This window comes from Thunnus maccoyii, chromosome 14 (genome assembly GCF_910596095.1).
Source record: "Thunnus maccoyii chromosome 14, fThuMac1.1, whole genome shotgun sequence".
Taxonomy (NCBI): domain Eukaryota; kingdom Metazoa; phylum Chordata; class Actinopteri; order Scombriformes; family Scombridae; genus Thunnus; species Thunnus maccoyii.
In genome coordinates, this window is record NC_056546.1 from 21424912 (window position 1) to 21438887 (window position 13976).

Sequence of the window (13976 nt, forward strand, 5' to 3'; positions counted from 1 at the left end):
CTCATGTTTAGTTTGATACTTTGGCATTCTATCCATTATTAGCCTGTGGCTTGTGTAGTTGTGTGCTGGCTGTCTGTCTGGACTGCAAGGGACCTTCGCTACTAACTAATATATATCTAGCACCACTTATACACGGCTGGTAGTCAGTCAGTGAAATTATTAGTTTAATTAATTCCCTTTCTACATTACATTGTTTGACAACTTATCGTTTATTTCCTATTGGCTGTTTTTTGTCATTACCCATCTAGCTTATATGCCTTGTCTAATGTCTGCTTTCCTTTCATCCCTTTCTGCAGCACACTGCCACATCTGCTGTTCAACAGCCAATCATAAACCTGCCCCCTCCTACATCCACAACCTCAACCTCAACCTCAGTGTCTCTCTCTGCACCTCCAGCAGTCATCTGACCGTGACCGCCAGCCTGTATCACATCCTCCTCACTCTATCCAGTTACATATTCACCAGAGGCCCCCAGACCTTGTTCACCCCTTTCTATACATGAACTATACATGTACTGTAAGCAATACTTTCCCTAAAATCACTTGCAAGACGTGTCTTGATTGGTTCATGACTGGACTGTTTTTAAAGTTTACTGCTGGCTGACAAGTAGGCTCTTTAGGTTTCTTTCTTTATAACAACACTTATTTTTTCAATTTAACTTTGGATATACACAGTTCAGCTAATGTGCTCCAATACATTTTGAGAACACAAAAAACATCAACAGTGTGTGGTGATAAATACTGTATATGGTTGTGGTCTAGGTCTATTTGTCATGCAATGGGTTTCTTAAGAATCAGATTAAAGGTGCTTTCTGTTTGCTTAGCCTATCAAGCAAAATTCACTAACACAAGGTAAGAGTATCTACTGGCAAAAAGAAATGATGAAAAGAAAATAATAAATTATTTGATGTTTCCTCTGAATGTTTGATAAAATGCACTTTAAGTTAGTAGCAACTTACATCATCAGTGTTATGCAAGTACTGTAGTAGTACTCATGCATACAGGTGAATATAACACCTATGTGCAGAATTGTAGTGCTTTCTATACATTACTTCATATAAATCTTTTAATAGTGTTTCTTATTTGGAAAGTGTTTGTTATTTGGACAGTATTTAACTTTGATTTTACTAACATTCCGAAAACAACTTAAATGGGTATGTCATTTAGCTAACCCAGACTTACACTGTAAGTCTTCTGAGCTCAATTGTAATGAATCAACATAACCAATGTCCTTGATATAATCACCAAACTAGAGTGTGTGTCACATTTTTAGAAAGTTGTTTTGTGGGATACTTGAAATTGTCTGCTGCCTCCACTTGATATGTTTTGAAGTTACATTGACTATACTTTGAAGCTATACTGAAGTGTTTCAAAGAGTTGTTGATTGCATGGGTTTATATCTGGATTATGGTGTCCTGTCACGCTTCTCTATCTTCTTTCCTCTGTGTTGTGTCTTATTTACTGTGTAACTGAGGGAATTAGCTCCTTGTTCATGTAAGAATGATATGACTTTAATGCAGTGGTGGAAAGTAATTTAGTATATTTAATCAAGTACTGTACTTTGAGGTACTTCACTTGAGTATTACATGCTGCCTGATATGTCTACTCAATATTTCAGAGAAAAATGTTGCACTTAATTACTCCACTACCTTTATTTCACAGTTGAACTAGTTAATACTAGTTATTTTTCAGATTAAGATTCAACACACAAAACATATGATCATTTTATAAAATACGACTCATTGTTATGGATTAAAATACCAAACAATATATAAACTGATTAAAATTAGCTCTACTGCAATCATCTACAACACTGAGGTACTGCTCATATATTCATACATCAATAATGTTGATCCAATAATTTAATAATATAACACTGACAGGGACCACTCTGCAATGCATAATAGGTACTGATAGTACACGAGCACTTTTACTTAACTAAAATTTTGAATGCAGACCTTTAACTTGTAATGGAGTATTCTAATAGTTCAGCATCTACTAAAGTAAATTATCTAAATGCTTCCTTCACCACTGACTTAATGTAAGCATCATTAATCTGCTCTGACTCCCCAGTGAAGGTTACAATATTGTAATCCTAGTTCTATAAGCACAGGCAGAGCCCTCTACTGGATTTTATGGGTAATACTGTCCTCCAATCATATGCACGCAATCCCCCACTGAAATTTGCATGTACGTAGCCAGCTAGTTAGCATGCACCTACCGATTACATATGTCTCACACACAGTATATGATACAGTAAGTCAAGCACAGTATATAAGGCAGCGTCTTGCTGCCACTCTCATTTAGAAACTACTTCAGCAAACGACGTAGGAGCGGCAGGGTCCATAGGTAGAGGGCTACACATGTTATAGAACGAGGGTTACAATATCGTAACCCTCGTTCTATCTCACACAGGCTCCACCCCCTACTGGACTCTAAGGGTACAACAGGCTGAATATTCACCCTGCCACGACATGTCATTAGACTGTCTCACTGAGCCCAACTGGCTATAGGTTAGTCGCTGCAGCCCACCTACTACTTTATAATCCAAGCCACTTGAGCAGAGCAGTAGGGGGCCAACCCAGCCCAGATAGCATGAACATGAAACTGGGTGTAACCATGGCCTAACCTCGCAGGGATCAAAATCATATAACAGATACCCTGCACACCTCAGTCCCTGAGTCATCTTGGATCACGGGAGAATGCAGGCATATATTACCAAGGGGGGGTCAGGTGTACCTCAGTTGACACTCCTGACCACCCTTTTCACAAGTCCTGAGTCGCTCCTACAAGCACAGACCTTGAAAAGGACCCCGTCATGTATTAGAGATAGTACTTTATGAATGGGCAAGGCATAGGCCAAGATGCTGCCGTGCATGTGTCCTCGACCCTCACCCCACTGAACTAGGCTAGTGATGCTGCTACACCATGTGTGAAACATGCTCGGACCACGGTGGGGGGGTCCTTACCCACATGCCTGTAGACTTGGGAGATGCACTCACAAAGCCAACTAGCTAACTTCTTGGACAGGGCTTTACCGGTGTCTCCCTCTCCATAGCACACAAACAGTGCACCAAAACGGGGCCGTGTGTTCAACATAACATGCCAACGCACATACTGGGCACAACAGATGCAGTTTTGCTTCCCTGACATCTCCATGGGATGGAGGACAAGATGCCTCTAGCTGAATAGTTCTCAACCAAAATGAACTCCTTATGTTCTTGGGAACAAAGGAGGGGTTTGGTCTGAGAGTACCACTGTGGTCACCATGAAACAGCAAACAGCTGGGGTGAACCAACAGGGCACACAACTCACTCACTCTCTTAGCTGAGGTCAGCCCAAGCAGCAAAGCTGTCTTGAGTGACAACACCTCCAGAGAGGAGTGCTCCAGAGGCTTTTAGGAATCATTCACTAGGGCCTCGAGCACAAAAGGTAATTCCCACTGGGGGGCCGAGACATGCATCACCGGGTGTTGTCTCCTAATCCCCTGTATGAAACATTTCACTAGGGGGTGGGCAAAGACAGGTCTGTTGCCAAAGGCCATGACAGGAGGAAATCGCTGCCGCATACACTAACATTGGCATGAGACAGCCCCTTTTCTACCAGACACTGTAGAAAGGAGAAAACTTCTCCCACTGCATATATCAGGGGGTCTAATCTCCTTTCCTCACACCAGCATTGGAATCCCAACCACTTTGCTTTGTAGCAAGCAATAGTGGATCCTGCCCTTCCACCTGGATGGTCTGCACCACTTGTGCAGACAGACCAGCCTGCATCAGCCTGTCCCTCTCAGGAGTCAAGCCTGGAGAGGTTGGCCCAACATGGGCAGCACGCCTATCGAACCTGCCTCCTGAGACAAGGCCCGCAAAACGGGGAATGGACCAGGGCTGGGCCGCCAACATCTGGGTCATATCTGCATACCACAGTGGTGGACAGCATTCTGGGGCTATCAGGATGACCGACAACCACTCTTGTCTCACTCTCTCCAGCAGAAGGAATGAGTTGAAGAGGGGGAAAGGCGTAAAACAGCCTCCTTGACCACAGCACATGCGCAAACGCGTCCACCCCAGGGGTGGATTGTCTTGCGACATCAGGGAGAACCAGAGTGGGCAGTGGGTGTTGTTAAGGCTGGCGAACAGGTCCACTTCCACTCCCCCAGACTCGTTCCAAATCTGCTGCACCACCACAGGGTGCAGCACCTACTTGTCCGCCTCTTGACATGAGGTCAGCGCCCCTGTTTTCCGGAACCAAAATATGAGACAGGAGGTGTCAGCATCTCCGCCATCTTCAACAGGGCTGCAGATCGGACTCCACCCTGCTTGCTGATGTAGGCAACTGTGGTTCAATTGTCTGTTCTCACCAACACATGTCTCACCCAAACCAGAGTCAGGAAGTGTTGGAGAACCAAGAGCACCGCATGAAGTTTGAGAAGGTTGATGTGTTGGTTTTCTGCTGAAGGCCACACACCACCTATCGCTCTCCCCAGGCAGGTGTCCCCCCAACCCATCAGGGACACATCTGTGAACATCACTATGTAGGAGGTTCACTCAACCCAGCAGTGTCCCCATCAACAGATGCTGTGGGGACCCCCAATAGCATGGATTCTCCTGCAATGATGGGGGAACGTTCATCATGCAGTGCTTGTGCCTCTTGGGATCCAAGTGCAGGCTGGCGAACCACCATTGCAGGTGGCACATGTGCAGGAGCCCCATGGGATGGCCTACTGCCATGAGCCCCAACACCGCATGACTGCAGGGCCATTCGTCTGGGTTCCGACAGAACGGCCTGAAGACTGACCGAGTCAAGCACAACTCCCAGATACTCCATCTGTTGACGTGGCTGGGGGGGGCGCTCTTCTTACAGTCATCTCGTTGAACTAGTTCCAGCAATCCAGAATGTCTTTCAGCGATGGACAGGTTCAGGATGCTGAGATCCAAAATGGGTCTGAAACCTGCCGTCTTCTGGGGAACCAGGAAGTATGCAGAGTAAAACCCCTTCTGTCTATGAGTGGGAACGATCGAGACAACCTGTTTCAGCAACAGGTCCTGGATCTCTTCGGAGAGAGAATCTATCTCCTCTTGGGAGGATAGCCTCCACACAGCGTTTGATGTGTCAGTGCGTCTGTTCCCCTCTATATTTCCAACAGAAATAACCAGAGGGGAGTGGAGCAGACTTGATGTCTCCTCTCCTCCATTCATGTGCTGGCCTGGGGCATTACTCTCAAAGGAGGAAGTAATGCTGCTGGCCGTGCTATCATTAGCCCGAGAGATGAGCTGTGTATGCCAGTCCTGTGAAGGATAGCAGCGAAAACAGCAGGAGACAGTGCTAACACTAAGCAGACATGAAGTGTCCTCTCCCCGGTCAATGTGTGGGTGCGAAGCGTTATTCCTCAGTGAGGATAAAATGCCTCTCGCCGCATCACTGTTCACCAGGGAGACGAGCCATGCTGGCTGGTCCAATAGATAATGGCACCAGCAAGCACAGCGACAGACAGATCCGCTTCTGTGTGTCATCATGTCAGGCGGGACGTGTTTCTTTCTCACAACATTGCGCCTAACATAGCACTCGTGAATAGGCTCAGCACTGAGCTTTTTCCAACTAGCACATTCTGCAGCTGAATGAGGCTGCCCATCGTCTGCTTCCCTAACTGAGGGAAGATAGGCAGGGGCGCCAGCTGAGTGAGTGCTTTCTGCATTACACAGCCTCTGTGATCAGCTGGGTGAAGCAGTCTGGGCCGCTATCATCACAGCATCATGGCGGGCTGGCGAGGTGTAAGACGGGAGGTTGGAGGATTTTGCTCTTTGGTGGAAAATGTTATTTGTTTTTATTAAAACATTTTCAACACACGGCAAACATGAACATGAACTGTGGTGGGAGCCAGTGCTGCAGTGGCTCTGTCGTGGTGGTCTGAAAGGTGGCTGATGTGGCAGGGGGCTGGCGGTGCTCCGCCCTGCCTGCACGCTCTCCTCCTCACTATGGTGTTGCAGTGATGCACCTCGTCTCCTCTCTGGCCAAAGGAAGGTGCAAGCTGGAGATGGTGGGTCAGCTGTGCCTTCTCCTCTTCCAGGGGGGCACACCAGGACAGCCTGTCTCCGTGTGGGCCTGCACTGTCAGGAAGGAAATCAGTTACGTGACTGGTGACTTTGTTTTCAGCAGCTCCTTCAAGGACACTTTGACACACTGCCAAATGTCTGGAAGAGGAGGTGAAACAAAGGCAGGTTGAGCCTGGTGTGCCGGCCATAAAAGCCTTCACATAGCCAGCTAACCGGGCTCTACACGTTCCACCACCATGGCCATAACCTTTGGAAAATCATTGCGATCTGAAGTCAGAGGTGGATTTAGGAAGGTCAGCGATGTTGCAGATACTGACGAGAGGTAGTCGTCATCGTCCATCAGCAAAGCCACTGGACAGCCTCGGAGGCGTCCAGGGGCAGACTCTTCATCAACACATGGATCTATCAGTCCCACTGTTGTCGGCATTGAATTGTAAGAGGTCCTCAGCAGTGAACACAAGGTTGTGGATGCATCATGCCTCTGCGTGGTCCCGTATGAGCACTCAAAGCAGAGGAGATGCCCATCGGTGGCAGCTATGAGGCCGGGGCATGACGGGCAGGAATGAGCTTGGAGCAGTGACTCCATCCGTAGAGAGGTAAGATCAGTGAGCAGAATTCACTGTTGCTGAAGTGAGAAGGATGAGAGCGGCAGCGAGACACTATCTTATATACTGTATGAGATACACATAATCGGTAGACGTATCCTGATTGGCCGGCTATGTACATGCAAATTTCAGTGGGCAATTGTGTGCGTGATTGGGGAGGGTATTACCCATAGAGTCCAGTAGAGGGTGGAGCCTGTGTGAGACAGAACTTCTATCTCACAGATCAGACAGACTCTAGAGGTCTTTAGCATGGTTTGCACTTTTACATAGTATGAAAGAGTGGCTAAATGTACAAGAATGGGCTAAATGCTTAAGACACTAGAATTGTTAAATAACTATATTACGGCTGGGTTGTGTAAACACTGACATAATTTGTCAATTTATCAGACATTCCCAACTCGAGAGACGTTCCAAGACTCAGAAAATGAGTTATCTCTCTTACATTTATTCTCCTCTCTCCAGGTTAGAATCTTCTCCAGACATACAAACTCTTGACGACGATACTCCTTGCGTCTCTCCTCTCGATCTAGACGGAGCAGTCTCTCTATGGAAGAAAAGTAATGATACAGTTTAGAGCGATTAAAGTTGGTTCTATTGAAGAAGAAGAAGAAATAATAAGAAGATGATGATGATGGAAGAGGAGCAAAGTCATTTCCATTAAAAGTCACAAAGTTTTTTCTTCCTTTTTCTTTACTTCATGTCAAACTAACCCCAGTGTCCTTTTCTAGTTTACCTGTTCACCACCCATAAAAACAACTGTTGCTGGTCATACACTGATTGAGGATGTTCTCTGATCAGACTCCTCCACCACTCAGCCGCCATCATCATTGCCAGTCATGTCCTGCTCCTCTCTGCACCTGCTCCACCTCTCCCTGGCTCTCTAAATTTACTTTATGAAAAATGTGATGTTTAATAATATGATCCTGAATAATGTGATCCTGCTTCATGCGTTTAAATCCTATTTTAGCTTGCAGGGTCAAAGTGCAGGATCAGCAATAAAAGAGCACCCCTAGAACTGGTGGGGATTGTGAGTCTTGCTCAAACACACGTCAGCGGGGTAGTTGATTGACATCCAACATATCTGAACACAAGTACTCTGGTTGAATGGCAGTCTCCCCCACTTACTATTCAGCTATGTCCCACGGAGACCCAAAAAATGCATGTTGGTGCCCAATCAGACACCTCACCACCAGTTGATTTCCCTCATTAGTCCCTCTTTTTTGGTTGTGGTTGAGGTAATTAGTGAAACTGGTTGTCATTGTCTGGAATGAAAACATTCATACTCTTGTGTCTCCATGGCTCTCAGTTGAGAACCTCTGTGCTATGTCACCCTGTTGCCTAAACTTCATTGCACTCTGGACTGTTGGTCCTCTTTGCTCTTGCTCTGTGCTGGTCTACCCCTGTGCTAACTTTTATGTGACAGTATTATAAATAGTTTTTTTTTTTTTTTTTTAGTTTTTTTTAAAACAACTTCAACTGATTTGCTTGAAATCATAGTACCTACAGTATGTTGAAGCTCCTCCTACCCACCTAGGTATTGTGTGAGTATTTCACAACAAACTCCAGGATAATTGGTTAACATTAGTACATCACACAACTGCTGCTTAACCTCTGCATTGTTGTATCACTCTTTACTCCTCACAGCTTGTGACCTCATGTCCATCTCCACTGCCTGTAAAGCAGCCATAAGTTGCTACTGTTTCTCCAGACAGCTCTGGGCTGTTCTGCAACACAACATTCACCCTAATTATGCGCTTCACTGGGAAATCTTCACCAGACAACAGTCCACAGAATGTGAACTTTGGTCAATTAAAACATCCCTTCTGTAAAACAGTTTTAATAAACTGCATGTGATATAGACACTACAGAAAAGCACAATTTTGTTTACCATATTATGCTCTTTCTACCTCCGTCATAAGAACTCAGCACTATTTTGTTAAAGAGACTGTGAGTTATGAGACTTGTCTCTAACACAAGGGAAGCCTAAAATATTGAGGCAGTAGGGGCTGACTATATTTTAGTGAGAACTACAAGCTTCCTCAGGTCACCCTCTGGGAACATCCTGCGGTAGGTCAGGCTTACATTAAAGGTATTTCTGCAGTGGGGAATATCCTTCTTGTCCCTTATGTATTTTCTTTCCCTCATGCCCACTCCTGTTGTTCCCAAGGCTGCTTTTATTCTACATGGATGACTAAAAAAGGCAGTTTTGAGGTGGAACATAGCAAAGCTCTCTGGACTACACTAAAGCGGTTCATCACTCTGCTGAACTTTAAGTCTTCGAAGACTCCCAAAGCTTGGCTTAGCTGTCATGAGAACATACTGGACTCAAAATGCATTTTATCAAATATGGAATGTCTGCATACAAGTTTGTGTTACAGGAGCCAAATCATTACTTATACTAAGACCCATATCATGTTTTGGTACTTGATGAGTTCTGCATGGGAAGGCCCATCACTGATAAGCTGCAGACATCCTTGAACCAAATTCTGGTAAAATCTAGTAATAACAAACCCAGGAGATATGACTGCCTGTCACATAACACCTCATTTATGTCGTCTTTTTTTAGAGATATTCCCGTTTCATGTTTCCTTGTTTTGTTCATTTTATTTTACTTTAAGAAAGTTCTTCGCCTTCAGAATTGACTGCATCCTGGTAAAATTCTGCATGTTTTACACATTTTGAAATCAGACTGGCAAATAACAAATCATAGATGCCAACATGGCTTGCATCCATTTATCTTTGGGGGTATTACTTATTACAGTTTCACCCATCCTACAGACTATCCCTAGGCCCACACCACTATTTAAAAAAAAAGTCATATTAAATTCATCCTTAAGTTTCAGAATTTCTTTCACATTCTGACATTCCTTGATCTCCTCTTAAAGCAATTTGAGCTAGCGGGGTATATGCTCAGAATATGAAATCTGAATTACTTTGATGTTCATTCCAGTGCTGCTACCTGCTCAAACTGGAAATGGCTGGCTAAGATTAATTATTACCTTTGCACCAAGAATTTTAATTGCTATTATAAGATTTTCCCATATACACTTAAAAAAAAGAAAAATGGTGAGTCAGCGGGCTTGATGACAAGATAGTGACTGAACCTCAGTATTTCCCAAGAAAAATGAAGCATTTATGTCAGCTCGCCAACAATGTCACCAATCATTGCAAACAATCTTGTTTCATTAATTAAGTGAAGCTACATCCTCGTTAAAGAGATGAGGAATACAGTTTAATCATATACAAGCCTGTGTCTCAGACCTAAAGTAGTACAGACTTTTTGAGTGACTGATTTTTGATATTTTTTGACAAAACCACAGGTGTAATGAATAACATTACTAATGACTGCATCCCATTTAGGTCTACTAGTTCCAAGGCTTTTGTATTGTGCATGCTCAGACAGTGACATAAAGGGACATGGTGGCATAAATGAGCTAATTAGTGTGATGAATTACACCTGTGCTGTACTAAACCTGCTGTGACAGGTTCAAACGTCTACTGTGAAAAAACTCGACTATGTCAAGAAATGCATAACTCTATAACCACACTATGGATAAGGTTAACATTTCTTTCTTGGCATTTGTGTGCACAACAGGTCTATACTGCACATGTCTCTGACACCAAAAGCACTTGGAGTCAAATGAATACGTTGGATAGCTTGCATGTAAGTAACTATCACTGCGTGCTTGAAACCGAGAAGCAGTCCTTCTTGTTGTCCAATTAATAATAAAAACAATCTTGTTTTTTTACTATTAGACGCCCCGTTCCTTTGTGTGAGTGCTATTTGGCTGCAGGAATATTTACAGTAGTTGCTGAGAGGGTTTTTTGCAACTCAGCAAGCTAACTGTGAATGTATCACACAGGTGTTAGGACATGTTAGTTAGCGGCATTCTGACAGGCAAATGACTCAGTGAGCAGCTTCAATGGAAGCTAATAACCAAGCAAGAGCCACTATGTGAACAGTGTTGTTGCGAATGTGAAACAACAGGCGCAACATCTTTCTAACATCTGTACAGTCACCGTATGGGCTCACCGAATAGTCTAGACAGTGAGTAGTTTCACGGCAATACGAGGAAGACCAGAAGAGCAGCTGTCAGTCTTCTGGCATGGTATGGATTCATGCTGTCTGCCATGAAGATGATGATAGCCTCATTTCCCCCCCCCCAAAAAAAACAAGCCTTACCTTTTTCAATCTTCCAGTCCTTTTTCTTTTTGCTCATGCTGCCGGAATGATTAGACTTCGAGTGGTTGTTTTTTGACTGTGGCAACCCCAGGCTCACAGTGAATTGTGTTCCGGGGGAAAAAAAAACTGAAATGTAAAAGTGAAACAGCCTCTGGACGGTTGTCTCACCTGTGAAGCTGTCAAATTTCTATGGACCTCAGTCGGCTCAACCTACCGTGATTGCGCCGTAAATTATGTGTACGATTCCTGGCTAAATGATTGGCTGGTGAAAACGGGGAAGTGGGTTTATGATTGGTTCCTTTATGAGTCAATCATTTATGGTTCACGCCACTTGAAAAGCAAGGTAGGTTGTTTCCGGCGGTTCATCCTCCTGGCGTGTGAGGTTGTAGGCTGCAGGCTGCAGTCTGCTCTGAGGCATTGCGAGGACACTTGGCGAGGAAATAGTCAAGTCATTTTGAGAGAGAAATAATAATAATAATAATAATAATAATAATAATAATAATAATAATAATAATAATAATAATAATAATAATTTTGAGAGGGAATTTACCTTTTGAGTAGGTGTATTTTAGGATACGACAATGTGTTTTGAAATATTTTAAAAGGTAAATTTCGATCCGATTGCAGAGAAAAGTGTAGGTGCAGTTGTACCTATATTTGTATTGCTGGATGATAATAAAATAAGAAGAAAAAGAAGAATACAGTTTATTTATACAGCAAGTGCTTTACAAGGCAGATATTAAAAGTGTAGTTTATGCCTCTGAGTATTTCCATCATTAAATCCACGTGTTCCATCTACCATCTAAAATATAACAAGGACAAGAATTACAGTAGTATGGCCACACATTTTAGTTGCCAACTAATGTGGTGATCACACATACACACATACACACACACACACACACATACACACACACACACACACACACACATACACACACACACACACACACACATACACACACACACACACACACACACTTTTGGACTAAACTTTCTATATTTTATTGACACTCTAGTGGTGAAAACATGATTCCATTAGTTGCACATGTTCAGAATTTTGGTATACTTTCATGCAACTGACTTGCTTTGACCCTGGCCCATAATTGTATTTGTGTGCATGATGAGGTTTTAATGATCATTTGGCCGGCAGTATCTAAGATAATTATGTGACTTTTGTAAGTGTGATTAAATGCATGCATTGTAACCTGTCCTTGTTCATGGCAGAAGACAGTATTTCCTAGGACAGACCAGATCAGACCAGTAAGTCAGGCTGTCATATGTGAGAGGCTGGTTCCAGAGACCACCGTCTGTCATCTGCTGTGTTAGCACTGCTCTGGTCCAGACCCATCTGCTCCTAAAACCGCTGACATCATCTCAGAGGAAAATATCTTTCATCCAAGCTGCACTCACAGATTGGGTTTTTTAATCCATGTTTATTTTTTTTCTTGAATACACTCAGTTAAGTATATTCATTCATTATATCTAAAACTCATATCACAAAGCACAAAAAGATTTAACATTCCCAGGACCAAGGTGACAAAATTCTCTCACAGTGTTCTCTTGACTTCTCGTACTGTATTACAGTCAAATTAAAGATTTTTATCTTGTTGAGCTGCAGCCTGCCGCCCTTTTTTAGGAAATTAAGCCAATAAATCAGCTCTCACATCTGGCGCAGAAGTTCATAATATCTTAATTACTTTCCACTTTAACTACTTAATATGGATTCACAAAATATTATAATATTGTATCAGTGCCTGTTCTAATTAAAAACCACAATGGGACATCTCCAGTAATTTTCTCCTGATAGCCAGTGCCCCTAATGCTCACTAACAAACTCTAAAGTATCTTCTCCTGACCTACATTAGATCTAAACAAAGGTGGGATTTTGAATGAAGTGGCCGGTGCATTTTTCCCTCTCTGTACTATTCAAAGCAAACCACTAGATGTCAGTCTTGCAACATAATAGGCAGCAGTGCCTTAAAAAGTGATTCTGTTAAGAGACAGAGTGAAGTCATATGTAATGGTCAGAGTTGGCATCACACAGCATCTTGCAAGAGGCATGTGGTTGTAAACTAATCTTATAAACATTGGCAGACATTTCACTGAGGCATGCAAAGATTGATGTTTTTAGCCAAATTGGTAAATAATCAAATTTGCTTTCTAACTGGACTTCAACCAGAGGACACTCTCCTACTTCTGACCTTTCAATAAAGCATCATTTATTTCATATAGGCATTCTTTAGGCATATAAAAACTTTAAGCACACCTGGTTACAGCAACTACTTGTTGTGAAAAATACTGAAATACAGTCAACTATACTACTACTATAGTTTTATTTATGAGATTAAAGACCCTACCAACCCGTAGTCTACTCACACAGGTGTTCTCACTTATGTTGTCTGATTAGACCTCTCCTTGCACTGTGTGACACTTGTTAGGGCAGGACAACATACCCTTGCTACCCCTTCTTATTGGTTCATAGACTTTGTTGACATCACCTTATTCTAAGCATAGCTCTACCAAACTTTAACCTGACTTGAGGTCCAATCACTTGGAGTAATTGGAAGTATGTGTGTGCAGGATCCTAAAGTGTCATAAAATGTTGTATTGTAGATTTCCAGCTTCAATCACTATTATGATAAATGGGCTTTTTTCCACAACTTACAAATCAACTAACAATGACATCATGTTGTCTGGAGTGCCCTATGTTGTGCTATACAGTAAAATAGCTGTTTCATAGTTTTAATTAAGGGTTACCAGATATTGTCACATGCATGAACAGTATCTAGAGGGACATACCATGTCTTTTATGTCATGCATCATTTATCACAATTATTTGATCACTGTGGTTCTTGTCATTGCTCAACAGGTATAATACAGACAGCGTGATGTCTGATGAGCAGCAAAAAAAAAAAAAAATACAACGTGAAGACAGGCACTGCAGGGCAATCTGTATACTCCAAACAGAGGAGGATCTATTTGTGTAAGACTGCGTAGGCAATTGTAATTGTCATGGTTACAGCACAAGGAGATTAAGCCAGTGTCTGTACCTACAAGTCACTAGCAAGAACATTGCATCATTTCATCTGTTGTTGGCTTGATACGTTGTATGTTTTTCATATCCAACTTATGA

At 42.9% G+C, this 13976-nt stretch overlaps 1 protein-coding gene across 6 annotated transcripts in view; it reads right to left on the reverse strand.

Moving 5' to 3' along the window:
- The window catches only part of macrod2 (mono-ADP ribosylhydrolase 2), a 423644-nt gene extending 412579 nt beyond the window's left edge, over positions 1 to 11065 (reverse strand). For 2 of the 6 annotated variants that reach the window (XM_042432916.1, XM_042432915.1), the window contains exons 1-2: positions 10841 to 11064; positions 7100 to 7201 (exon numbers count right to left, since the gene is read on the reverse strand). In XM_042432916.1, the coding sequence (XP_042288850.1) occupies positions 7100 to 7201; positions 10841 to 10877 (139 nt within the window). In that variant the 5' untranslated portion in view covers positions 10878 to 11064. Of the gene's footprint in view, positions 1 to 7099; positions 7202 to 10840 lie in introns of all 6 variants that reach the window. The other 4 variants (XM_042432918.1, XM_042432913.1, XM_042432917.1 and 1 more) reach the window with 3 other exon arrangements.
- Between the last annotated feature and the right edge of the window lie 2911 nt (positions 11066 to 13976).